General features: G+C 43.4%; 1 protein-coding gene across 1 annotated transcript in view; it reads right to left on the bottom strand.

Annotated features, from left to right (window-relative positions):
• fbxo34 (F-box protein 34) overlaps positions 1-25,821 on the bottom strand; it is a 69,200-nt gene that overhangs the window by 18,914 nt on the left and 24,465 nt on the right. Inside the window, 2 exon segments of the mRNA XM_084182292.1 lie at positions 220-278; positions 281-437. Of these exon segments, the coding sequence (XP_084038418.1) occupies positions 220-278; positions 281-325 (104 nt within the window). The 5' untranslated portion in view covers positions 326-437.

Raw genomic sequence — 25,821 nt, 5'->3', positions numbered from 1 at the left:
TCAAAGTGGTAGGCATGTTGTGTAAATCAAATGATACAAACCCCCCAAAAATATATTTTAATTCCAGGTTGTAAGGCAACAAAATAGGAAAAAGGGGGGTGAATACTTTCGCAAGCCACTGTACAAGTAGGTAGGTAGAGTGGTGATTTGTGAGTGAGGGGGGACTCGGCGAGATAAGAGAAGCTTACTTCCAGTGTGCGTTTGTATCTTGTCTCTTACCTCCAGGCTGACAGCAGCAGGTTGGGTGGCGGTGGTTTCCTAGGTTCCCTGTGAGAGGCTCGGCGGTAGCTTTGCAGTAACTCGTAGATTCACATCTCTCAGGCATTCAGCTCCTCCCTCCAGTCCAGTGTGGCGACGGACGTCTCTCCCGTCTTCTCCCACAACCCCCTGCAGGCCACGATCTGATGACCTCACAACTCAGGGTCCCATCCACCACACTGTAGGGAAATACAGGCATAGGATGTAAAGTTTATTACACAGTTCAGTTCCAGACCACCTCGCACATAGAAAAAAAGCACTTAAATGGAACATGGCTGTGAGTGCATGTTGCCCGTAACTGTTGCACTTATAACTGCCATTTCCTGCAATCTAGAGCAAAATATTTCCTTATATGATAAAATAAATTACAACATTTTAATTAAAAAAACAATTTAGTGGCGCAGCCAGTCCACAAGGTGGCACAGCGCCCCTCAAACATTATTTGGGGAGAACCCCGTGGTGTGTGTGTGATCTTATGCCGATATAACGACAATTCAATTAGCCAACCATCATAATGGGTGAATCACCCTGGCCTCCCTGGAACAATGATCTGCAGAACTGCATAAGTCAATAAGCCCAGGACCTAATAAAAATCCAACACTTCTTGAAATGCTGCCTGGCTGAGATTGACAGAAAGATGGCAACAAGTTAATATACTACAAACATACGGACAAATATTCCCCAAAACATATTTTATTTCCACAAAGTTGTTCTTCTGAATGTGAATGAATGGCTTATGTAAAGCAAGCCAAACCTGGCACCTTTAACAAAAACAGACAAAAAGGCAAAACAACCAGATGCCTTTGCAAGGTTTACAATGTTGTGTTTGTGGTTTAACCACCTTAGTTTCCATTCATATTCAATTCTCTTAGGCCTCATTTCCAAGACTATCCAATAAATCTAATGGAGAGACAAATCCTAAAAATACATCACTGATCTGGAACAACTCAACCACAGATAACCTAAACAACAAAGATGTGCCATTACATCAAATAATCTTACCCCTTCAACTTCCAAGTCAGATATGAAACCAAAATGAGAGTTTGCAAATATACAGACAGATAAACAGTACAGTACATAGTTTCAGTTCAAACTGAGCCAACATTTTAGTGGAAACATGCTCCCTCCAAGGCTGCATCCCAAATGGCACCCTATCTATTCCCTATTAGTGCACTCCTTTTGACCAGGGCCCATATGGTACTGCTCTAAAGTAGTGCATTATATAGGGAACAGCGTAACATTTGGGACGGAGACTTGAGTCCTTCCCCCATTCTCATTCGCTGGCTGGGGAAAGACATACGCCCAGTTTGTTTTCAAAGAGATATGTCAGCCATGAAGGCCAGATTAGCCAGAACAAAAGCTGCTTTGGGAACAGTGGAACAGTACCCAGCCAGGGGACTGAGGGGAGGGAGGGGATGGAGGGGAAGGGAAGCCTGCTCTGCTTACCATCCACTTTTGCTAGCTAAAACACAAGTCAGTCAATCTCTGAGGGACAGACTAGCACCTCATGGTACACAATGATGATTAGACTACTGGCCTCTCATTCCTTCATCTCAGCATAATTTACTAGCCCAGTACTAGTATTCTCAAGTAGGATGTGCATCATCATATCACCCTCCTTTTCTTCATAGACTACTGTCACTGCCAGGGTGGCTGGATAGGGGTGGAAAGAGAGGTTCAAATCCAAAATATTTGGTTACACTCGACTCGGGTCATTCCTGGACATTTATATATACACACACACAATGCATTCGGAAAGCATTCAGACCCCTTCCCTTCATCCACATTTTGTTACATTACAGCCTTAGTCTAAAAGGGAATACATTATTTTTTCCCCTCAATCTAAACACAATACCCCATAACTGCAAACCAAAAACAGGTTTTTAGAAAAAAGTTAATATAAAAAATGAAATACCTTACTTACATAAGTACTCAGACCCTGCTATGATATTCGAAATTGAGCTCAGGTGCATCCTGTTTCCATTGATCATCCTTGAGCTGTTTTTACAACTTGGAGTCCACCTGTGGTAAATTCAATTGATTGGACATGATTTGGAAAGGCACACACCTGTCTGTCTATATAAGGTCCCACAATTGACAGTGCATGTCAGAGCAAAAACCAAGCCATGAGGTCAAAGAAATTGTCCTTAGAGCGCCGAGACAGGATTGTATTGAGGCACAGTTCTGGGGAAGTGTACCAAAAAAAATTCTGCAGCATTGAACACAGTGGCCTCCATCATTCTTAAAAATGGAAGAAGCTTGGAAACACCAAGACTCATCCTAGAGCTGGCCGCCCAGCCAAACTGAGCAATCGGGGGAAAAGGGCCTTGGTCAGGGAGGTGACAAGAACCCGATGGTCACTCAGATCTCCTCTGTGGAACTGGGAAAACCTTCCAGAAAGACAACCATCTCTGCAGCACTCCACGAATCAGGCCTCCTCAGTAAAAGGCACATGACAGCCCGCTTGGAGTTTGCCAAAAGGCACCTACAGACTCTCAGACCATGAGAAACAAGATCCTCTGGTCTGATGAAACCAAGATTGAACTCTTTGGCCTGAATGCCAAGCGTCACGTCTGGAGGAAACCTGGCACCATCCCTACGGTGAAGCACGTTGGTGGCAGCATCATGCTATAGGGATGTTTTTCAGCTGCAGGGACTGGGAGACTAGTCAGGATCGAGGGAAAGATGAACGGAGCAAAGTACAGAGAGATTCTTGATGAAAACCTGCTCAAGTGCTCAGGACATCAAAATGGGGCAAAGGGTTCACCTTCCAACAGGACAATGACCGTAAGCACACAGCCAAGACAACACAGGAGTGGCATCGGGACAAGTCTCTGAATGTCCTTGAGTGGTCCAGCCAGAGCCTGGACTTGAACGAGATCTAACATCTCTGGAGAGACCTGAAAATAGCTGTGCAGCAACGTTCCCCATCCAACTTGACAGAACTTGAGAGGATCTGCAGAGAGGAATGGGAGAAACTCCCCAAATACAGGTGTGCCAACCTTGTAGCGTCATACCCAAGAAGACTCGAGGCTGTAATCACTGCCAAAGATGCTTCAACAAAGTAAAGGGTTTGAATACTTATGTAAATGTATTCAGTTTTTTTTTTGTTTTTTTTGTAAAAATGTGTCAAACCTGTTTTTGCTTTGCCATTATGGGGTATTGTGTGTAGATTGCTGAGGGGGGAAAAAATTGAATCAATTTTAAAATAAGGCTGTAATGTAACAAAATGTGGAAAAAGTCAAGGGGTTTGAATACTGTCCGAAGGCACTGTATGTATGTATGTATGTATGTATGTATGTATGTATGCATGTATGTATGTATGTATGTACAGTGGGGGAAAAAAGTATTTAGTCAGCCACCAATTGTGCAAGTTCTCCCACTTAAAAAGATGACAGAGGCCTGTAATTTTCATCATAGGTACACGTCAACTATGACAGACAAATTGAGAAAAAAAATCCAGAAAATCACATTGTAGGATTGTTTATGAATTTATTTGCAAATTATGGTGGAAAATAAGTATTTGGTCACCTACAAACAAGCAAGATTTCTGGCTCTCACAGACCTGTAACTTCTTCTTTAAGAGGCTCCTCTGTCCTCCACTCGTTACCTGTATTAATGGCACCTGTTTGAACTTGTTATCAGTATACAAGACACCTGTCCACAACCTCAAACAGTCACACTCCAAACTCCACTATGGCCAAGACCAAAGAGCTGTCAAAGGACACCAGAAACAAAATTGTAGACCTGCACCAGGCTGGGAAGACTGAATCTGCAATAGGTAAGCAGCTTGGTTTGAAGAAATCAACTGTGGGAGCAATTATTAGGAAATGGAAGACATACAAGACCACTGATAATCTCCCTCGATCTGGGGCTCCACGCAAGATCTCACCCCGTGGGGTCAAAATGATCACAACAACGGTGAGCAAAAATCCCAGAACCACACGGGGGGACCTAGTGAATGACCTGCAGAGAGCTGGGACCAAAGTAACAAAGCCTACCATCAGTAACACACTACGCCGCAGTGCCAGACGTGTCCCCCTGCTTAAGCCAGTACATGTCCAGGCCCGTCTGAAGTTTGCTAGAGTGCATTTGGATGATCCAGAAGAGGATTGGGAGAATGTCATATGGTCAGATGAAACCAAAATATAACTTTTAGGTAAAAACTCAACTCGTCGTGTTTGGAGGACAAAGAATGCTGAGTTGCATCCAAAGAACACCATACCTACTGTGAAGCATGGGGGTGGAAACATCATGCTTTGGGGCTGTTTTTCTGCAAAGGGACCAGGACGACCGATCCGTGTAAAGGAAAGAATGAATGGGGCCATGTATCGTGAGATTTTGAGTGAAAACCTCCTTCCATCAGCAAGGGCATTGAAGATGAAACGTGGCTTGGTCTTTCAGCATGACAATGATCCCAAACACACCGCCCGGGCAACGAAGGAGTGGCTTCGTAAGAAGCATTTCAAGGTCCTGGAGTGGCCTAGCCAGTCTCCAGATCTCAACCCCATAGAAAATCTTTGGAGGGAGTTGAAAGTCTGTGTTGCCCAGCGACAGCCCCAAAACATCACTGCTCTAGAGGAGATCTGCATGGAGGAATGGGCCAAAATATCAGCAACAGTGTGTGAAAACCTTGTGAAGACTTACAGAAAACGTTTGACCTGTGTCATTGCCAACAAAGGGTATATAACAAAGTATTGAGAAACTTTTGTTATTGACCAAATACTTATTTTCCACCATAATTTGCAAATAAATTCATAAAAAATCCTACAATGTGATTTTCTGGAAAAGAAATTCTCATTTTGTCTGTCATAGTTGACGTGTACCTATGATGAAAATTGCAGGCCTCTCTCATCTTTTTAAGTGGGAGAACTTGCATAATTGGTGGCTGACTAAATACTTTTTTTCCCCACTGTATGTATGTATGTATGTACGCACGTAAACTACCGGTCAAAAGTTTTAGAACACCTACTCATTCAAGGGTTTTTCTTCATTTATAGTATTTTCTACATTGTAGAATAATAGTGAAGACATCAAAACTATGAAATAACACATATGGAATCATGTAGTAACCAAAAAAGTCTTAAAATCAAAATATATTTGAGATTCTTCAAATAGCCAACCTTTGCCTTGATGACAGCTTTGCACACTCTTGGCATTCTCTCAACCAGCTTCACCTGGAATGCTTTTCCAACAGTCTTGAAGGAGTTCCCACATATGCTGAGCACTTGTTGGCTGCTTTTCCTTCACTCTGCGGTCCGACTCATCCCAAACCATCTCAATTTGGTTGAGGTCGGGGGATTGTGGAGGCCAGGTCATCTGATGCAGCACTCCATCACTCTCCTTGGTAAATTGCCCTTACACAGCCTGGAGGTGTGTTGGGTCATTGTCCTATTGAAAAACAAATAATAGTCCCACTAAGACCAAACCAGATGGGATGGCGTATCGCTGCAGAATGCTGTAGTAGCCATGCTGGTTAAGTGTGCCTTGAATTCTAAATAAATCACAGACAGTGTCACCAGCAAAGCACCCCCACACCATAACACCTCCTCCTCCATGCTTTACAGTGGGAAATACACATGCGGAGATCATCCGTTCATCCACACCGCGTCTCACAAAGACACAGCGGTTGGAACCAAAAATCTCTAATTTGGACTCCAGACCAAAAGACATTTCCACCGGTCTAATGTCAATTGCTCGTGTTTCTTGACCCAAGCAAGTCTTCTTCTTATTGGTGTCAGTATGAAAAATGTATGCACTCACTTACTTTAAGTCGCTCTGGATAAGAGCGTCTGCAAAATGACTTAAATGTAAATGTGTCCTTTAGTAGTGGTTTCTTTGCAACAATTCGACCATGAAGGCCTGATTCACACAGTCTCCTCTGAACAGTTGATGTTGAGATGTGTCTGTTACTTGCACTCTGTGAAGCATTTATTTGGGCTGCAACCTGACATGCACTTAACTCTAATGAACAGATCCTCTGCAGCAGAGGTAACCTCTGGGTCTTCCATTCCTGTGGCGGTCCTCATGAGAGCCAGTTTCATCATAGCGCTTGATGGTTTTTGCGACTGCACTTGAAGAAACTTTCAAAGTTCTTGAAATTTTCCAGATTGACTGACCTTCATGTCTTAAAGTAAACATGATGGACTGTCATTTCTCTTTGCTTATTTGAGCTATTCTTGGCATAATATGGACTTGGTCTTTTACCAAATAGGGCAATCTTCTGTATACCACCCCTACCTTGTCACAACACAACTGATTGGCTCAAACATATTAAGGAAAGAAATTCCACAAATTAACTTTTAACAAGGCACACCTGTTAATTGAAATACATTCCAGGTGACTACCTCATGAAGCTGGTTGAGAGAATGCCAAGAGTGTGCAAAGCTGTCATCAAGGCAAAGGGTGGCTTTTTGAAGAATCTCAAATATATTTTCATTTGTTTAACACTTTATTTTTATTTTTTTTATTTCACCTTTATTTAACCAGGTAAGCCAGTTGAGAACAGGTTCTCATTTACAACTGCGACCTGGCCAAGATAAAGCAAAGTAGTGCAATAAAAAACAACACAGAGTTACATATGGGGTAAAAAACAAAGTCAGAAATACAACAGAAAATATATATACAGTGTGTGCAAATGTAGCAAGTTATGGAGGTAAGGCAATAAATAGGCTATAGTGCAGAATAATTACAATAGTATTAACACTGGAATGCTAGATGTGCAAGAGATTATGTGCAAATAGAGATACTGGGGTGCAAAAGAGCAAAATAAATAACAATATAGGGATGAGGTAGTTGGGTGGGCTAAATTCAGATGGGCTGTGTACAGGTGCAGTGATCGGTAAGGTGCTCTGACAACTGATGCTTAAAGTTATTGAGGGAGATAAGAGTCTCCAGCTTCAGAGATTTTAGCAATTCGTTCCAGTCATTGGCAGCAGAGAACTGGAAGGAATGGCGGCCAAAGGAGGTGTTGGCTTTGGGAATGACCAGTGAGATATACCTGCTGGAGCGCAGACTACGGGTGGGTGCTGCTATGGTGACCAATGAGCTAAGATAAGGCGGGGATTTGCCTAGCAGTGATTTATAGATGGCCTGGAGCCAGTGGGTTTGACGACGAACATGTAGTGAGGACCAGCCAACAAGAGCGTACAGGTCACAGTGGTGGGTAGTGTATGGGGCTTTGGAGACAAAACGGATGGCACTGTGATAGACTACATCCAATTTGCTGAGTAGAGTGTTGGAGGCTATTTTGTAAATGACATCGCCGAAGTCAAGGATCGGTAGGATAGTCAGTTTTACGAGGGCATGTTTGGCAGCATGAGTGAAGGAGGCTTTGTTGCGAAATAGGAAGCCGATTCTAGATTTAACTTTGGATTGGAGATTCTTTATGTAAGTCTGGAAGTTGAGTTTACAGTCTAACCAGACACCTAGGTATTTGTAGTTGTCCACATACTCTAGGTCAGACCCGTCGAGAGTGGTGATTCTAGTCAGGTGGGCGGGTGCCAGCAGCGTTCGATTGAAAAGCATGCATTTAGTTTTACTAGTGTTTAAGAGCAGTTGGAGGCTACTGAAGGATTGTTGTATGGCATTGAAGCTCGTTTGGAGGTTTGTTAACACAGTGTCCAATGAAGGGCCAGATGTATACAAAATGGTGTCGTCTGCGTAGAGGTGGATCTGAGAGTCACCAGCAGCAAGAGCGACATCATTGATATACACGGAGAAAAGTGTCGGCCCAAGAATTGAACCCTGTGGCACCCCCATAGAGACTGCCATAGGTCCAGACAACAGGCCCTCCGATTTGACACACTGAACTCTATCTGAGAAGTAGTTGGTGAACCAGGCGAGGCAGTCATTTGAGAAACCAAGGCTATTTAGTCTGCCAATAAGAATGCGGTGGTTGACAGAGTCGAAAGCCTTGGCCAGGTCGATGAAGACGGCTGCACAGTACTGTCTATTATCAATCGCGGTTATAATATCGTTTAGGACCTTGAGCGTGGCTGAAGTGCACCCGTGACCAGCTCGGAAACCGGATTGCATAGCGGAGAAGGTACGGTGGTATTCGAAATGGTCGATGATCTGTTTGTTAACTTGGCTTTCGAATACTTTCGAAAGGCAGGGCAGGATGGATATAGGTCTGTAGCAATTTGGATCTAGAGTGTCACCCCCTTTGAAGAGGGGGATGACCGCGGCAGCTTTCCAATCTCTGGGGATCTCAGACGTTATGAAAGAGAGGTTGAACAGACTAGTAATAGGGGTAGCGACAATTTCGGCGGCTAGTTTTAGAAAGAAAGGGTCCAGATTGTCTAGCCCAGCTGATTTGTAGGGGTCCAGATTTTGCAGCGCTTTCAAAACATCAGCTGTCTGAATTTGTGTGAAGGAGAAGCGGGGGGGGCATGGGCAAGTTGCAGCGGAGGGTGCAGAGTTGGTGGCCGGGTTAGTGGTAGCCAGATGGAAAGCATGGCCAGCTGTAGCAAAATGCTTGTTGAAATTCTCGATTATTGTAGATTTATCGGTGGTGATAGTGTTTCCTAGCCTCAGTGCAGTGGGCAGCTGGGAGGAAGTGCTCTTATTCTCCATGGACTTTACAGTGTCCCAAAACTTTTTGGAGTTAGTGCTACAGGATGCAAATTTCTGTTTGAAAAAGTTAGCCTTTGCTTTCCTGACTGCTTGTGTATATTGGTTCCTAACTTCCCTGAAAAGTTGCATATTGCGGGGGCTATTTGATGCTAATGCTGTACGCCACAGGATGTTTTTGTGCTGGTCAAGGGCAGTCAAGTCTGAGGAGAACCAGGGGCTATATCGGTTCTTAGTTCTGTATTTTTTGAATGGGGCATGTTTATTTAAGATTGAGAGGAAATTACTTTTAAGGAACAACCAGGCATCCTCTACTGACGGAATGAGATCTATATCCATCCAGGATACCTGGGCCAGGTCAATTAGGAAGGCCTCCTCGCTAAAGTGTTTTAGGGAGCGTTTGACAGTGATGAGGGGTGGTCGTTTGACCGCGGACCCGTTACGGACGCAGGCAATAAGGCAGTGATCGCTGAGATCCTGGTTGAAGACAGCTGAGGTGTATTTAGAGGGTATGTTAGTCAGGATGATATCTATGAGGGTACCCATGTTTACGGATTTAGGGTTGTACCTGGTAGGTTCGTTGATAATTTGCGTGAGGTTGAGGGCATCTAGCTTGGATTGTAGGATGGCTGGGGTATTAAGCATATCCCAATTTAGGTCACCAAGCAGTACAAACTCTGAGGATAAATGGGGGGCAATCAATTCACATATGGTGTCCAGGGCACAGCTGGGGGCTGAGGGGGGTCTGTAGCAAGCGGCAACAGTGAGAGACTTATTTCTGGAAAGGTGGATTTTTAGAAGTAGAAGCTCAAACTGTTTGGGCACAGACCTGGATAGTATGATAGAGCTCTGCAGGCTAACTCCACCCCCTTTGGCAGTTCTATCTAGACGGAAAATGTTATAGTTGGGGATGGAAATTGTTGTTTTGGTCACTACATGATTCCATATGTGTTATATAATGGTGTAGCAGTGCGGTCGTGTTGTTTGTTATGTGTCTGTGTAAATAGCCTGTTGTGTATTTTGTATTTTTCGTACATATTTCCCTATCACACTTTCCATCCTTCTACAAAATATACTTTCCTGCAACCCGCCTCACTCAATGTGGAACGGATTCTATTATTGACTTACCTTTTATCTAGAATCTCTAGTTGAAACTAGCTAGCCAGCTACTTGCTATTAGCCACCGTTAGCGGTTTTCACCCAGAACATCAGATTTTTCTGCCGGAACAACTGAATCACTGGACATTAACACCGGATCGCAACTAGCTAGCCGCAACCGAATGGATGTTGCTGTTTGGCTGATCACCACTGCCCCCGAAGAAAGCACCAGTTAGACGTGAGCTAGCCTCGAGCCAGGCCCATATCCCGGCTATCTACCTCTCTGTCTACCGGACGGGAGTAGCCAGCTAACTAGCTACTTGCTATTAGCCACCGTTAACGGTTTTTCACCATTGTCCGTGGCCTGCACTACCTACCAGCCAGCTCTAGCCTGGACTATTAAATCGGCCAGTCTGCACTGTCTGCACAGCGCGTTATCGACCCAGAACATACAAACAGATCACCGACCATTTCGAATCCCACCGTACCTTCTCCGCTATGCAATCCGGTTTCCGAGCTGGTCATGGGTGCACCTCAGCCACGCTCAAGGTCCTAAACGATATTATAACCGCAATCTATAAAAAGACATTACTGCGCAGCAGTCTTCATCGACCTGGCCAAGGCTTTCGACTGTCAACCACCGCATTCTTATTGGCAGACTAAATAGCCTTGGTTTCTCTAATGACTGCCTCGCCTGGTTCACCAACTACTTCTCAGATAGAGTTCAATGTTTCAAATCGGAGGGCCTGTTGTCTGGACCTCTAGCCATCTCTATGGGGGTGCCACAGGGTTCAATTCTCGGGCCGACTCTATTCTCTGTATATATCAATGATGTCGCTCTTGCTGCTGGTGACGCTCGGATCCACCTCTATGCGGACGACACCATTTTGTATACATCTGGCCCTTCATTGGACACTGTGTTAAACAAACCTCCAAACGAGCTTCAACGCCATACAACACTCCTTCCGTAGCCTCCAACTGCTCTTAAACACTAGTAAAACTAAATGCATGCTCTTCAACCGAACGCTGCTTGCACCCGCCCACCCGACTAGAATAACTACTCTCGGCAGGTCTGACCTAGAGTATGTGGACAACTACAAATACCTAGGTGTCTGGTTAGACTGTAAACTCTCCTTCCAGACTCACATTAAGCATCTCCAATCAAAAGTTAGATCTAGAATCAGCTTCCTATTTCGCAACAAAGCCACCTTCACTCATGCTGCCAAACATGCCCTCGTAAAACTGACTATCCTACCGATCCTTGACTTCGGCGATGTCATTTACAAAATAGCCTCCAACACTCTACTCAGCAAATTGGATGTAGTCTATCACAGTGCCATCCGTTTTGTCACCAAAGCCCCATATACTACCCACCATTGTGACCTGTACGCTCTTGTTGGCTGGCCCTCACTACATATTAGTCGCCAAACCCACTGGCTCCAGGTCATCTATAAATCACTGCTAGGCAAATCCCAGTCTTATCTTAGCTCACTGGTCACCATAGCAACACCCACCCGTACTCTGCGCTCCAGCAGGTATATATCTCACTGGTCATCCCCAAAGCCAACACCTCCTTTGGCCGCCATTCCTTCCAGTTCTCTGCTGCCAATGACTGGAACAAACTGCAAAAATCTCTGAAGCTGGACACTCTTATCTCCCTCAGTAACTTTAAGCGTCAGTTGTCAGAGCAGCTTACCGATCACTGCACCTGTACACAGCCATTCTGAAATTAGCCCACCAAACTACCTCATCCCCATATTGTTATTTATTTTGCTCATTTGCACCCCAGTATCTCTATTTGCACATCTATCATTCCAGTGTTAATACGAAATTGTAACTATTTTGCACTATGGCGTATTTATTGCCTTACCTCCATAACTTACTACATTCGCACACACTGTATACAGTGGGGGAAAAAGTATTTAGTCAGCCACCAATTGTGCAAGTTCTCCCACTTAAAAAGATGAGGCCTGTAATTTTCATCATAGGTACACGTCAACTATGACAGACAAAAAGAGAGAAAAAAATTCCAGAAAATCACATTGTAGGATTTTTTATGAATTTATTTGCAAATTATGGTGGAAAATAAGTATTTGGTCAATAACAAAAGTTTCTCAATACTTTGTTATATACCCTTTGTTGGCAATGACACAGGTCAAAAGTTTTCTGTAAGTCTTCACAAGGTTTTCACACACTGTTGCTGGTATTTTGGCCCATTCCTCCATGCAGATCTCATCTAGAGCAGTGATGTTTTGGGGCTGTCGCTGGGCAACACAGACTTTCAACTCCCTCCAAAGATTTTCTATGGGGTGAGATCTGGAGACTGGCTAGGCCACTCCAGGACCTTGAAATGCTTCTTACGAAGCTACTCCTTCGTTGCCCAGGCGGTGTGTTTGGGATCATTGTCATGCTGAAAGACCCAGCCACGTTTCATCTTCAATGCCCTTGCTGATGGAAGGAGGTTTTCACTCAAAATCTCACGATACATGGCCCCATTCATTCTTTCCTTTACACGGATCAGTCGTCCTGGTCCCTTTGCAGAAAAACAGCCCCAAAGCATGATGTTTCCACCCCCATGCTTCACAGTAGGTATGGTGTTCTTTGGATGCAACTCAGCATTCTTTGTCCTCCAAACACGACGAGTTGAGTTTTTACCAAAAAGTTATATTTTGGTTTCATCTGACATTCTCCCAATCCTCTTCTGGATCATCCAAATGCACTCTAGCATACTTCAGACAGGCCTGGACATGTACTGGCTTAAGCAGGGGGACACGTCTGGCACTGCAGGATTTGAGTCCCTGGCGGCGTAGTGTGTTACTGATGGTAGGCTTTGTTACTTAGGTCCCAGCTCTCTGCAGGTCATTCACTAGGTCCCCCCGTGTGGTTCTGGGATTTTTGCTCACCGTTCTTGTGATCATTTTGACCCCACGGGGTGAGATCTTGCGTAGAGCCCCAGATCGAGGGAGATTATCTGTGTGCTTGTATGTCTTCCATTTCCTAATAATTGCTCCCACAGTTGATTTCTTCAAACCAAGCTGCTTACCTATTGCAGATTCAGTCTTCCCAGCCTGGTGCAGGTCTACAATTTTGTTTCTGGTGTCCTTTGACAGCTCTTTGGTCTTGGCCATAGTGGAGTTTGGAGTGTGACTGTTTGAGGTTGTGGACAGGTGTCTTTTATACTGATAACAAGTCTAAACAGGTGCCATTAATACAGGTAATGAGTGGAGGACAGAGGAGCCTCTTAAAGAAGAAGTTACAGGTCTGTGAGAGCCAGAAATCTTGCTTGTTTGTAGGTGACCAAATACTTACTTTCCACTATAATTTGCAAATAAATTCATAAACAATCCTACAATGTGATTTTCTGGAATTCTTTTTCTCATTTTGTCTGTCATAGTTGACGTGTACCTATGATGAAAATTACAGGCCTCTCATCTTTTTAAGTGGGAGAACTTGCACAATTGGTGGTACCACACATATACTTTAATAGCAGGACACTGTAAAGTCCATTATATAAAAGAGTATGAATTAGGCAGTTTGAGAAGGTTTGAATCCTAAGCAACCTGCATACACATTGTTTGAAGTACAATAGACCAGTAAAATAGACCAATATAGCTACTGTATTTGTGCTTATTACACGCAAATGTCAAGTGTCAAGGTTGCCTCTCATCCAACTGGTGTTCGCTAGCTACTAGCACTGTTGCTGCGCAACCCAAGTGCTTTGGTCCGGTTTTAGAACTCAGATTCGGCTGAAAAGACCTCAGCATTGTCAGAAATGCTATAAAAAGGTAGCACATCGTTGGTTCTTAATGGACGCAAATGTGCACGTGAGAGCAATAAATTATACATTTTATAAAAACGGTTGCACCTACAAATGCATTCAGTCCAAATGGATCCAAGTCTAATTGTCACCTTATGGACGCGGTAGCCTCGTTTTAATCCGACATTTAGAATTTGAGCTAGGTTTGGGCAACAAAAACATTGTCTGATGACCCTAATGCTAACAACCCTGTAAAAAAAAATCTGGTGTAGTGGTTCTCGTTAACGGTCGGACGGATGATGACTAGAGGCGGGGAGTGTGTTGTGTACCTCCAAGTTGATTTGCAAAATTGCATCGACGTTAGTGTCATTTTGGCTTAAATAGGGAGATTTGAATTTAACATGGAGCTTCAGCTATCGCCCCAACAATAAACAGAGAAACGCTTTTAAAGGGATTGTGCGACATTTTGGCAACTAAGACATTTTCCTACTTACCCAGAGTCAGATTAACTGATTGATACCAATTGTATGTCTCTGCATGCATTTTGAAAGAAGCTGCTAACTAGTGTTAGCGCAATGACTGGAAGTCTATGGGAACAGCTAGCATGCAGTTCCCATAGACTTCCAGTCATTGCGCTAACACTAGTTAGCAATGGCTCACGAAACTACCTTCAACTTCCTTCAAACTGCAGCAGGGACTTACACATGGTATCCATGAGTTCATCAGACTCTGGGTAAGTAGAAAAAGTGCGTTAATTGTCTAAATTTTCACACTATCCCTTAAAGATCAGTGACAAATTACAACTAACAGTTTATTAGGTACACCACCCCATTCACGAAAATGGATTGTTCCTACAGACAGTGAGTCACGTGGCCGTGGCTTGCCATATAAAGCAGGCAGACAGGCATCGAGGCATTCAGTTACTGTTCGATTGAATGTTAGAATGGGCAAAACGAGTGACCTAAGCGACTTTACATGTTGTATGATTGTTGGTGCCAGGCGCGCCGGATCCAGTATCTCAGAAACGGACACCCTCCTGGGCTTTTCACGCACAAAAGTAACTATGGTTTACCGAGAATGGCGTGACAAAAAAAATAGCATACAGTCAGCATTAGTCCTGTGGGCGAAAACAGCCAGTTGATGAGAGAGGTCGAAGAAAAATGTCAAGAATTGTGCAAGTTAAAAGGTGGGCCACAGACAAATAACAGCGCAGTACAAAGTGATGTACAGAACAGCATCTCAGAATGCACAACTCGTCGATCCTGGTCACGGATGGGCTATTGCAGCAGATGACAACACCAGATTCCACTCATATCAGCCAAAAACAAGAAGAAGCGGCTCCAGTGGGCACGCAATCACCAACACTGGATAATTGAGGAATGGAAAAACGTTGCCTGGTCTGACAAATCCCGGTTCTTGTTGCGTCATGCTGATGGCAGAGTCAGGATTTGGCGTACGCAGCATGAGTCCATCGACCCATCCTGCCTGGTGTCCATGGTACAGGCTGGTGGTGGGGATGTACTGGTGTGGGGAATGTTTGCCATGCCTAGGGCTGTTGCAGTTACCGCCATACCAACAATCACGAGTCATGAAGGCAGTCAAATTCCACATGACCGTTTAGTCACGGTAATTAGGCTTCTACAAGCTCTGCTGCTGCTGCTGGTCATTAGTAGCCTACCAAACTTGCTAACTGCCTGGTGCTCAGCACTCTATTGTCCCTCTAATCACTCTGACATCAATGCAAATGTAATCGAAAATCTAAATCAAACACTTCATGAGAGCCCATGACCTCATGTTGCGCAACATTAATATTAATTGCGGGAGAAAACAGTGATGGCCGCTAATAAAAAGAGGATCCCATCAGCTTTCTATAGGCTAGGCCTACTATATTTATTTCTCTACTTTCCTAATATTAAGCACATTGCTTATATTTACAACAGGAGTATAGCCTCCCTGGCTGGCATGAAAATAAACCACAGGGAAAAGCGTCCTCCATTCACTATTTAAGTGCATAGATTACATGTATTTTTTCCCGCTGCCCCCGTGTTGATACAGGTGCATGATAATGGTCCATTCTAAATCAAAACAAATATCACATATATGATTTAGTATATGTAAAGATTAAAATAAAAAATAGTCTGATGGGTTACAATATTAGCTTATCACTTATGAATTATATATATTATCACTTGTGAATGATGCCCAGCATAAGAAACAAAGCCTTTTTTTTGCCACTTGTTCAAATCATAGTCGCACACCTCATGTAGCCTAGCCCATAGGCCTATATGTTTTAACCTCTTAAGGATCGGACCCTTTTTCCAATTTTCGCATAAAATGACATACCCAAATTTAACTGCCTGTAGCTCAGGACCAGAAGCAAGGATATGCATATTATTTATACCATTTGAAAAGAAACACTGAAGTTTGTGGAAGTGTGAAATGAATGTAGGAGAATATAACACATTAGATCTGGTAAAAGATAATACAAACTAAAAAACATGCGTTTTCTATTTTTATCATCTTTGAAATGCAAGAGAAAGGCCACAATATAATATTGCAGATTAGGCGCAATTTAGATTTTGCCCAATAGATGGCATCAGTGTGTGCAAAGTTTCAGATTGATCTAGTGAAGCGTTGCAATACTGGACTATTTTGTATCAACATTTACATTTACATTTTAGTCATTTAGCAGACGCTCTTATCCAGAGCGACTTACAGTTAGTTTTTTTTTTTTCACATTATTTTTTTTATACCCCCTGTGGGAATCAAACCCACAACCCTGGCGTTGCAAACGCCATGCTCTACCAACTGAGCTACATCCCTGCCGGTCATTCCCTCCCCTACCTTGGACGACGCTGGGCCAATTGTGCGCCGCCCCATGGGTCTCCCGGTCGCGACCGGCTATGACAGAGCCTGGATTCGAACCAGGATCTCTAGTGGCACAGCTATCACTGCTATGCAGTGCCTTAGACCACTGCGCCACTCGGGAGCTTACTGCTGAATTGGTCAATTGATACATTTTCAAGTACATAACTATCGAGTACATACAAAAATGATATGGTAATACAAAATGTAAGTTTACACACTCCCAGGAATGTCATACATGATGGATCATTAGCTTATGCACATCTAGATGGCCAGGGCGGGGTGGGTGTGGAGCCAGAGACAGCAGGGGTTCAAACTGTAGAACCCAGTTCCTACATTTTATCTCTGGGACTCTTAGGATGACAAATCAGAGCAAGATTACTGAATGTAAGTGCATTATTTACCTTCAGCGGTGAATGTATCAAACCAGTTGCCGTGATAAGTTGTTGTTGTGCACTCTCCTCAAACAATAGCATGGCATTTTTTCACTGTAATAGCTACTGTAAATTGGACAGTGCAGTTAGATTAACAATAATTTAAGATTTCTGCCCATAAAAGTTTGCTGTTACTTACAACAGTCATGCTAATCACATTAGCGCACGTTAGCTCAACCGTCCCGTATATGGGACACCGACCTGATACTAGGTGTCCTTAAACTGGACACTGAGTGTATATTTGTAGCAAACAGAGCGAGCAGTGGCACAAATGAGAGCCACGAGTGCACAGCCACCGCTTCCTCCTCATCTCCCTACAGTGCAGTGGCGTGCATCAGTTATACCTATTTCAGATTAATATGACCTCATTTTCAGTGAGACACACAATCCTTTGCTGTGCACAGACAATGAACAATTGAGGACAAAAGGGTGAGAACACACTAGGCCTACTTTTTGTCATGCAAATGTAAAGTGTCCCCATTTTTCAAGCTTAAGATAGATCAATTTTTTCAGCAGCTACTGAGCATAAAATTAAAAGGCCTACTTATCCGCTTCTCAGATTAGGAGTGCTGAGCTAAGATCGGTTTTGCCTTTTAAATCCTAATGAATAAGATAAAGAAATCATAATGAATAAGACCTGGGCCCGTATGCACAAACAAATCTTAGAGTAGAAGTGCTGATATAGGATCTGTCCATATAATCTTATTCAGCATGATCTAAAAGGTTAAACTGATCCTAGAACAGCACTCCTACTCAGAGAAACTTTGCGGATATGGGCCCTGATCTTGATAACAAAACCACACTATGCTGAAAATGTGCAATCAAAATATCATTGCATTAATATAGAATTTACAACCCAGAATAAATTAAAACTGGAACTAGGCCTATGGTCATTTCACAGTGCGAGAGCAATTTTTTTTATTTGAGGGAGGGACTGATTTACATGGTTCTTCAACATTCTTCTCGCAACCCAAAGTTTCTCTGTTGCCCATTGTGGCCTACCTGCGGCACAGCACCAGTGTAGACTAGAGTGTGGGTGTATGTATGCCTGCATGCAAGGGAGTTAAACTAAAGCAAATTCTTCCAAGCCTTCCGTGTACAGCATAGGAAAGCCGCACATGGTTAAACTGGTTGGAACAGAGAGAGAGCGAGAGACACACACACCTTGGCTCTTCTCACATTGATGAGAGTTAACGTCAAAATCTAAGCCAGTGAGGTGGGGGGGGGGGGGGGTTCTACTAAGCTAACATTTAGAATTGTTTTAAGATGGTCATACCATGGATCATTTAGCTATTTGATTTGGAAATTTGACCCCTTTAGGTATCAACAATGTTGTTGTTTTGGATGCATATTTAACCCCTTATTTTTGTTGCCACAAAACTACCTCCATACTTCCATTCATTTTCTATGTGTTACCTTCCCATAGACGAGTCCCATGACACTTGTGGGTGTCGTAGAGCAAAACGGAGAACACCATCGTGTAGGGTTAGGCGATATCCTGATTTTCATATCATCATACAGTCTCTCACAAGTGGGCGCCCAAAAAACTCAAAAAAGCCCAGAATGCTAACAAAATTAGCACAAGTAATAGCGAATTTGCATGGAGGCTGCTAGCTAAATATTCCAACGAGCGCAAATAAACAAAATTGCAAAGACAGGCAATCCAGCTCATACAGCTATACATATATAGCTAGGAGCTACCGAATGTAATTTTTGGTGAGTTTGGACATTTACAAGCGAATGTGAACGTGAGATTGTGCAAATGAACAAAAGTTTACGCATGCAGTACTGGCTCTCCAGCAGCGGTACACGCTGTGTCTGTATGGCGGAGTCGCTAGGGCAATGGGTCTGCCTGCTCTGCTTGGAGAAGAGGGGGGTGAGGAGCAGACGGGCTGAGAACGCAAGGAAATCAAGAAGCAGTGCCAGCTGTACAAATAACTCATCCAAAGGGAGTTGACTACTCAAACACGGCAGAAAGCTGATACCCAGACAACCTTATTAATTGAGCCACTTAGATAGCAAGTTAAACTAGGGGTGGTGTTAACACATAATTCTGCATTTTTCACTCAGTAAAAAAGATAAAACGCATAAGAAATATCTTGCTGCGTTTTGTAAACACAGATCTAAAATGCATCTTGTTGTAATTTCTGCTCTGCATCAGACTAATTTTGTGTTCCAGTTGCACTTCTAAACTCGGATGAGAATTCATGAACGGGCATTTTATCAGCAGACAGCGCTACGATAGTGCTACTTTTCTTGTTGTAGCTAGACAATTTCTCAGGCAAAATGCAAGATTAACTTTAAATAAAACATTAACAAATGTAGCTGGCTACATTCTTTCTATGATAGGCCTAAACATTAGAAATATGATGGCTATGCATCGATTTTTGCAAAAAAAATACCTTGCTTTTTCATTGTAAGCTCATTTACTTGTGTGGCTGCCAGCCAAATAGCATTACACTTCTGTTGTCATCTGATGAAAATGAAGGTATTTTATGTCGAATGTGTTGCACTAATGTATTTTCTGTGAAGGAAAACTATAGTTGCACGTCCCTGATCACTCTATTAATAAAGAAGAAAAAATAATAATAATAAAGAAAAAAAAAACACTTGACTTTCAATATAAAATGTGACCCGTGTCTATACACAGCTGGACTCACCTGCTCCCACTTTCTCCTGTTGCTATTTACAAACAAACACGTGACTGGCTCAACTGTGCTGGGGAACTAAGTAAGCTTCATAATGTAAAATAAGATGAAATAAGAACGCAATCTGCTTTATCCCCTAACGCGTTGCACAAGTTGACTGCAGGTATTTACTTAAATTGCTACAAATATAAAAAATGTACTGAAAAACGTTAAGAAATAGTTTCCACGATATTGACGGTATTGAAATACTATCCCGTGGCTATCCCGTAGACATTTTTATTATATTTGAGACTGAAATTGCAGTAACAGCCTGTTACATTTTGAAATTGTCGCCGTAGCGACAGGGAAAGTTCACCCAAATTGACATTGTTTTTCTTACCCTGTAAGCAGTCTATTGACAAGGTATGACATGCTTTGGTTTAGTTTTTCTGGCACCATTTCGAAATGCATGCGGCACAAATCCCATTCAAGTCATGGGACCGATATTAGCATTCATTGCGCATCATGTTCAAATCATCTGTAAATTACTTTGATGAGCTTCACAATAGATTTGAAATACTTTCGGATTACTTGGACATGACGCGCACTTGGAAACAGTGCCAGGGAAATAAAACCAAAGCACGGATTTCCTAATACCTTGTCCATGGACTGCTTACAAGGTAAAGAAACCAATGTGTCATTTTGTAATTTGGGTGAACTATCCCTTTAAGAAAAGGAATCAACTGTTTCTATAGAAATTGCATTGCTACCTAGCTCTGTACTATACTATGAACGACACTGTATGATAACGTTCAAGGGTTGGAACCGGTTCAGGGAATAGAACATACTTTTTTGAGATAGAATCAGAACCAGGAATGAGATCTATACCGTTCTGGAACAACACTGATATTTTAAAAGCATGGGAACAGATTAATAACGTTATTTTACGCACCAGGGATTTTGTTTCCAGCCACAACAAACAACAACGCCTATGAAAAGCCCTCACTGTCACTCAGAAACATATTCCAGTGTCTGCCTGCCAGCTGAAAATCTTTGATGGACTGTCATTTCTCTTTCCTTATTTGAGCTGTTCTTGCCATAATATGGACTTGGTCATTTAACAAATAGGGCTATCTTCTGTACACCCACCACCTTGTCACAACACAACTGATTGGCTCAAACGCATTAAGGAAAGAAATTCCACAAATTAACTTTTAAGAAGGCACACCTGTTAATTGAAATGCATTCCAGGTGACTACCTCATAAAGCTGGTTGAGAGAATGTCAAGAGTGTGCAAAGCTGTTGTCAAGGCAAAGGGTGGCTATTTGAAGAATCTCAAATATAAAATATTTTGATTTGTTTAACACTTTTTTGGTTACTACATGATTCCATATGTGTTATTTCATAGTTTTGATATCTTCACTATTATTCTACAATGTAGAAAATAGTATCATTAAAGAAAAGCCCTGGAATGAGAAGGTGAGTCCAAACTTTTGACTGGTACTGTACATATTATGCAAATTGAAATATCACGGTGCCTCTCAAACTTTTCTCAATGAGAATAGCCAACTTGTGAAAGACTCACCTAAAACAGCTGTCATTGGCCCTAGCTTGTCTGCGAACAGACACATACAGTGGGGAGAACAAGTATTTGATACACTGCCGATTTTGCAGGTTTTCCTACTTACAAAGCATGTAGAGGTCTGTAATTTTTATCATAGGTACACTTCAACTGTGAGAGACGGAATCTAAAACAAAAATCCAGAAAATCACATTGTATGATTTTTAAGTAATTAATTTGCATTTTATTGCATGACATAAGTATTTGATACATCAGAAAAGCAGAACTTAATATTTGGTACAGAAACCTTTGTTTGCAATTACAGAGATCATACGTTTCCTGTAGGTCTTGACCAGGTTTGCACACACTGCAGCAGGGATTTTGGCCCACTCCTCCATACAGACCTTCTCCAGATCCTTCAGGTTTCGGGGCTGTCGCTGGGCAATACGGACTTTCAGCTCCCTCCAAAGATTTTCTATTGGGTTCAGGTCTGGAGACTGGCTAGGGCACTCCAGGACCTTGAGATGCTTCTTACGGAGCCACTCCTTAGTTGCCCTGGCTGTGTGTTTTGGGTCGTTGTCATGCTGGAAGACCCAGCCACGACCCATATTCAATGCTCTTACTGGAGGGAAGGAGGTTGTTGGCCAAGATCTCGCGATACATGGCCCCATCCATCCTCCCCTCAATACGGTGCAGTCGTCCTGTCCCCTTTGCAGAAAAGCATCCCCAAAGAATGATGTTTCCACCTCCATGCTTCACGGTTGGGATGGTGTTTTTGGGGTTGTACTCATCCTTCTTCCTCCAAACACGGCGAGTGGAGTTTAGACCAAAAAGCTCTATTTTTGTCTCATCAGACCACATGACCTTCTCCCATTCCTCCTCTGGATCATCCAGATGGTCATTGGTAAACTTCAGACGGGCCTGGACATGCACTGGCTTGAGCAGGGGGACCTTGCGTGCGCTGCAGGATTTTAATCCATGACGGCGTAGTGTGTTACTAATGGTTTTCTTTGAGACTGTGGTCCCAGCTCTCTTCAGGTCATTGACCAGGTCCTGCCGTGTAGTTCTGGGCTGATCCCTCACCTTCCTCATGATCATTGATGCCCCACGAGGTGAGATCTTGCATGGAGCCCCAGACCGAGGGTGATTGACCGTCATCTTGAACTTCTTCCATTTTCTAATATTTGCGCCAACAGTTGTTGCCTTCTCACCAAGCTGCTTGCCTATTGTCCTGTAGCCCATCCCAGCCTTGTGCAGGTCTACAATTTTATCCCTGATGTCCTTACACAGCTCTCTGGTCTTGGCCATTGTGGAGAGGTTGGAGTCTGTTTGATTGAGTGTGTGGACAGGTGTCTTTTATACAGGTAACAAGTTCAAACAGGTGCAGTTAATACAGGTAATGAGTGGAGAACAGGAGGGCTTCTTAAAGAAAAACTAACAGGTCTGTGAGAGACGGAATTCTTACTGGTTGGTAGGTGATCAAATACTTATGTCATGCAATAAAATGCAAATTAATTACTTAAAAATCATAATGTGATTTTCTGGATTTTTGTTTTAGATTCCGTCTCTCACAGTTGAAGTGTACCTATGATACAAATTACAGACCTCTACATGCTTTGTAAGTAGGAAAACCTGCAAAATCGGCAGTGTATCAAATACTTGTTCTCCCCACTGTATATAGCTGCCAAGGGGAAAATAAATTAAAAGGAAGTCTTGTGATGAGCCAATGGGCTGCCGGAACACTCATGTCTAGCTATATATGGCAGAGATAATCAATAGTTTTGGAATGCCCTGTCTGTAGAGATGGCCTTCTCTTCTGCCTCATGATTATGTTGGGTAGGTTTCAGATTCTCTCCTGCTACTCCACTCAACTACAATTTCCCCCGCGTACACAAATACACACAAAAAGTCCTACACACTCTACGAATACACACAAACACAAAACTGTGCCAAGCCAATGCTCCAGTCCCATGACTAGGTCGAGAGGCAAATAGGACACACTGAATGACACAGAAGCCCACAGAGCAGGGCTGTACAGGATCTCCAATTTCAGCAGTAGCAGCTCCTAGACCAGACCGAATTCCCTATGGATGATGCATAGCTGCACCATAGAAATCGAATCAATAGAACGGCCACTTTTACAATGCTCTGGGTCAATCCATTACAGACCCATTGACTTGAACGGGGATGCACATTCTAGTGATTCTATTTCTATGGGCTACCCTCTCCTTTCATAAGGCACTTCCTTTACCTGAACTTACTGAGGAGTTTCCATCCAAATACAATAGCACTTTAAACACAGCCAGGAAAAGGAGGGGTGGGGCTGCCTCCCTGCTGCAATTCTTATACAAAGCTATTTCCATTCCCAAGCACTTGTTGACAAGCGCTAAAAGTGCTATGGAGTCCAGCTGCTGAAATTGTTTTTGAGGGGGCTTTCTAATATAGGCTGGTCCAACTATAAAATCAGGAAAGCGACCAGTCCAGAGAGAGAAAAAAGCTTTAGTTTAATAGATTTTGGACCACGCTAACAAACCATGCTCTTCTGGCCTTAGTATCAATCTATCATTACCAAAACAACTCTTAAAAGAAAGAAGTTAAAACACAAAGGATTTCACAGCTCATGACTCTAGTCAATAGCAGGGCTGGGAATTGCCAGGGACCTCACGATACGATCACGATACTTACGTGCCGATGCGATATGCATTGCGATTCTCACGATTCTACACTGAACAAAAATGTCTGATGCTTCTCTACCATAAGCCGCCTCCAACGTCATTTTAGGTCTGAGACCAGCCACCCATACAGCTGATGAAACTGTGGGTTTGCACAACCGAAGAATTTCTGCACAAACTGTCAGAAACCGTCTCAGGGAAGCTCATCTGCATGATCGCCGTCCTCACCAGGATCTTGACCTGACTGCAGTTCGGCGTCGTAACCAACATCAGTGGGCAAACGCTCACCTTCGATGGCCACTGGCATGCTGGAGAAGTGTGCTCTTCATGGATGAATCCTGGTTTGAACTGTACCGGGCAGATGGCGTCGTGTGGGCGAGCGGTTTGCTGTCAACGCTGTGAACAGAGTGCCCCATGGTGGTGGTGGAGTTATGGTATGGGCAGGCAAATGCTACGGACAACGAACACAATTGCATTTTATCGATGGCAATTTCAATGCACAGAGATACCGTGACGAGATCCTGAGACCCATTGTCGTGCCATTCATCCGCCGCCATCACTTCATGTTTCAGCGTCATAATACACGGCCCATGTCGCAAGGATCTGTACACAATTCCTGGAAGTTGAAAATGTCCCAGTTCTTCCATGGCCTGCATACTCACCAGACATGTCACCCATTGAGCATGTTTGGGATGCTCTGGATCGACGTGTATGACAGGGGTTTTCAAGTTCCCGCCAATATCCAGCAACTTCGCACAGCCATTGAAGAGGAGTGGGACAACATTCCACAGGCCACAATCAACAGCCTGATCAACTATGTGAAAGAGATGTCGCGCTGCATGAGGCAAAAGGTGGTCAAACCAGATACTGTCTGGTTCTCTCATCCACGTCCCTACTTTTTTTTTAAAGATATATATATATATATATATACACACACACACACACATATACACACACAAAAGTATGTGGACAACCCATCAAATTACTGGATTTGGCTATTTCAGCCACACCCATTGCTGACAGGTGTATAAAATCGAGCACACAGCCATGCAATCTCCATAGACAAACACTGGCAGTAGAATGGCCTTACTGAAGAGTTCAGTGACTTAACGTGGCACCGTCATAGGATGCCACCTTTCCAACAAGTCAGTTCGTCAAATGTCTTCCCTGCTAGAGCTGCCCAGGTCAACTGTAAGTGCTGTTATTGTGAAGTGGAAACATCTAGTGGAAACAGCAGCGAAGTGGTAGGCCACAGCAGCGAAGTGGTAGGCCACACAAGCTCACAGAATGGGACCGCCGAGTGCTTAAGCGTAAGATGCCAGGAGAACGCTACCTGCCCAAATGCAGTGCCAACTGTCAAGTTTGGTGGAGGAGGAATAAAGGTCTGGGGCTGGTTTTCATGGTTCGGGCTAGGCCCCTTAGTTCGCCTAGTTAAATAAAAGGTTAAAAAACTAAACAATTCCAGTGAAAGGAAATCTTAACGCTAAAGCATACAATTACATTTTATACGATTCTGTGCTTCCAACATTGTGGCAACAGTTTGGGGATGGCCCTTTCCTGTTTCAGCATGACAATGCCCCCATGCACAAAGCGAGGTCCATACAGAAATGGTTTGTCAAGATCGGTGTGGAAGAACTTGACTGGCCTGCACAGATCCCTGACCACAACCCCATCAAACACCTTTGGGATGAATTGGGATGAAACGCCGACTGCGAGCCAACCCTAACCGCCCAACATCAAGTGCCCGACCTCACTAATGCTCGTGGCTGAATGGAAGTCCCCACAGCAATGCTCCAACATCTAGTGGAAAGCCTTCCCAGAAGAGTGGAGGCTGTTATAGCATCAAAGGGGGGACCAAAACCATATTAATGCGCATCATTTTGGAATGAGATGTTCGACGAGCCGGTGTCCACATACTTTTGGTCATGTAGTGCATCTGTGACCAACAGATGCATTTCTGTATTCCCAGTCAGGT

Source organism: Coregonus lavaretus, assembly GCF_964263955.1.
Source record: "Coregonus lavaretus genome assembly, chromosome: 18".
In the NCBI taxonomy this organism is placed as follows: domain Eukaryota; kingdom Metazoa; phylum Chordata; class Actinopteri; order Salmoniformes; family Salmonidae; genus Coregonus; species Coregonus lavaretus.
The sequence above is the reverse complement of the archived record's forward strand: the minus strand, read 5'-3'. Positions and strand labels throughout refer to the sequence as shown.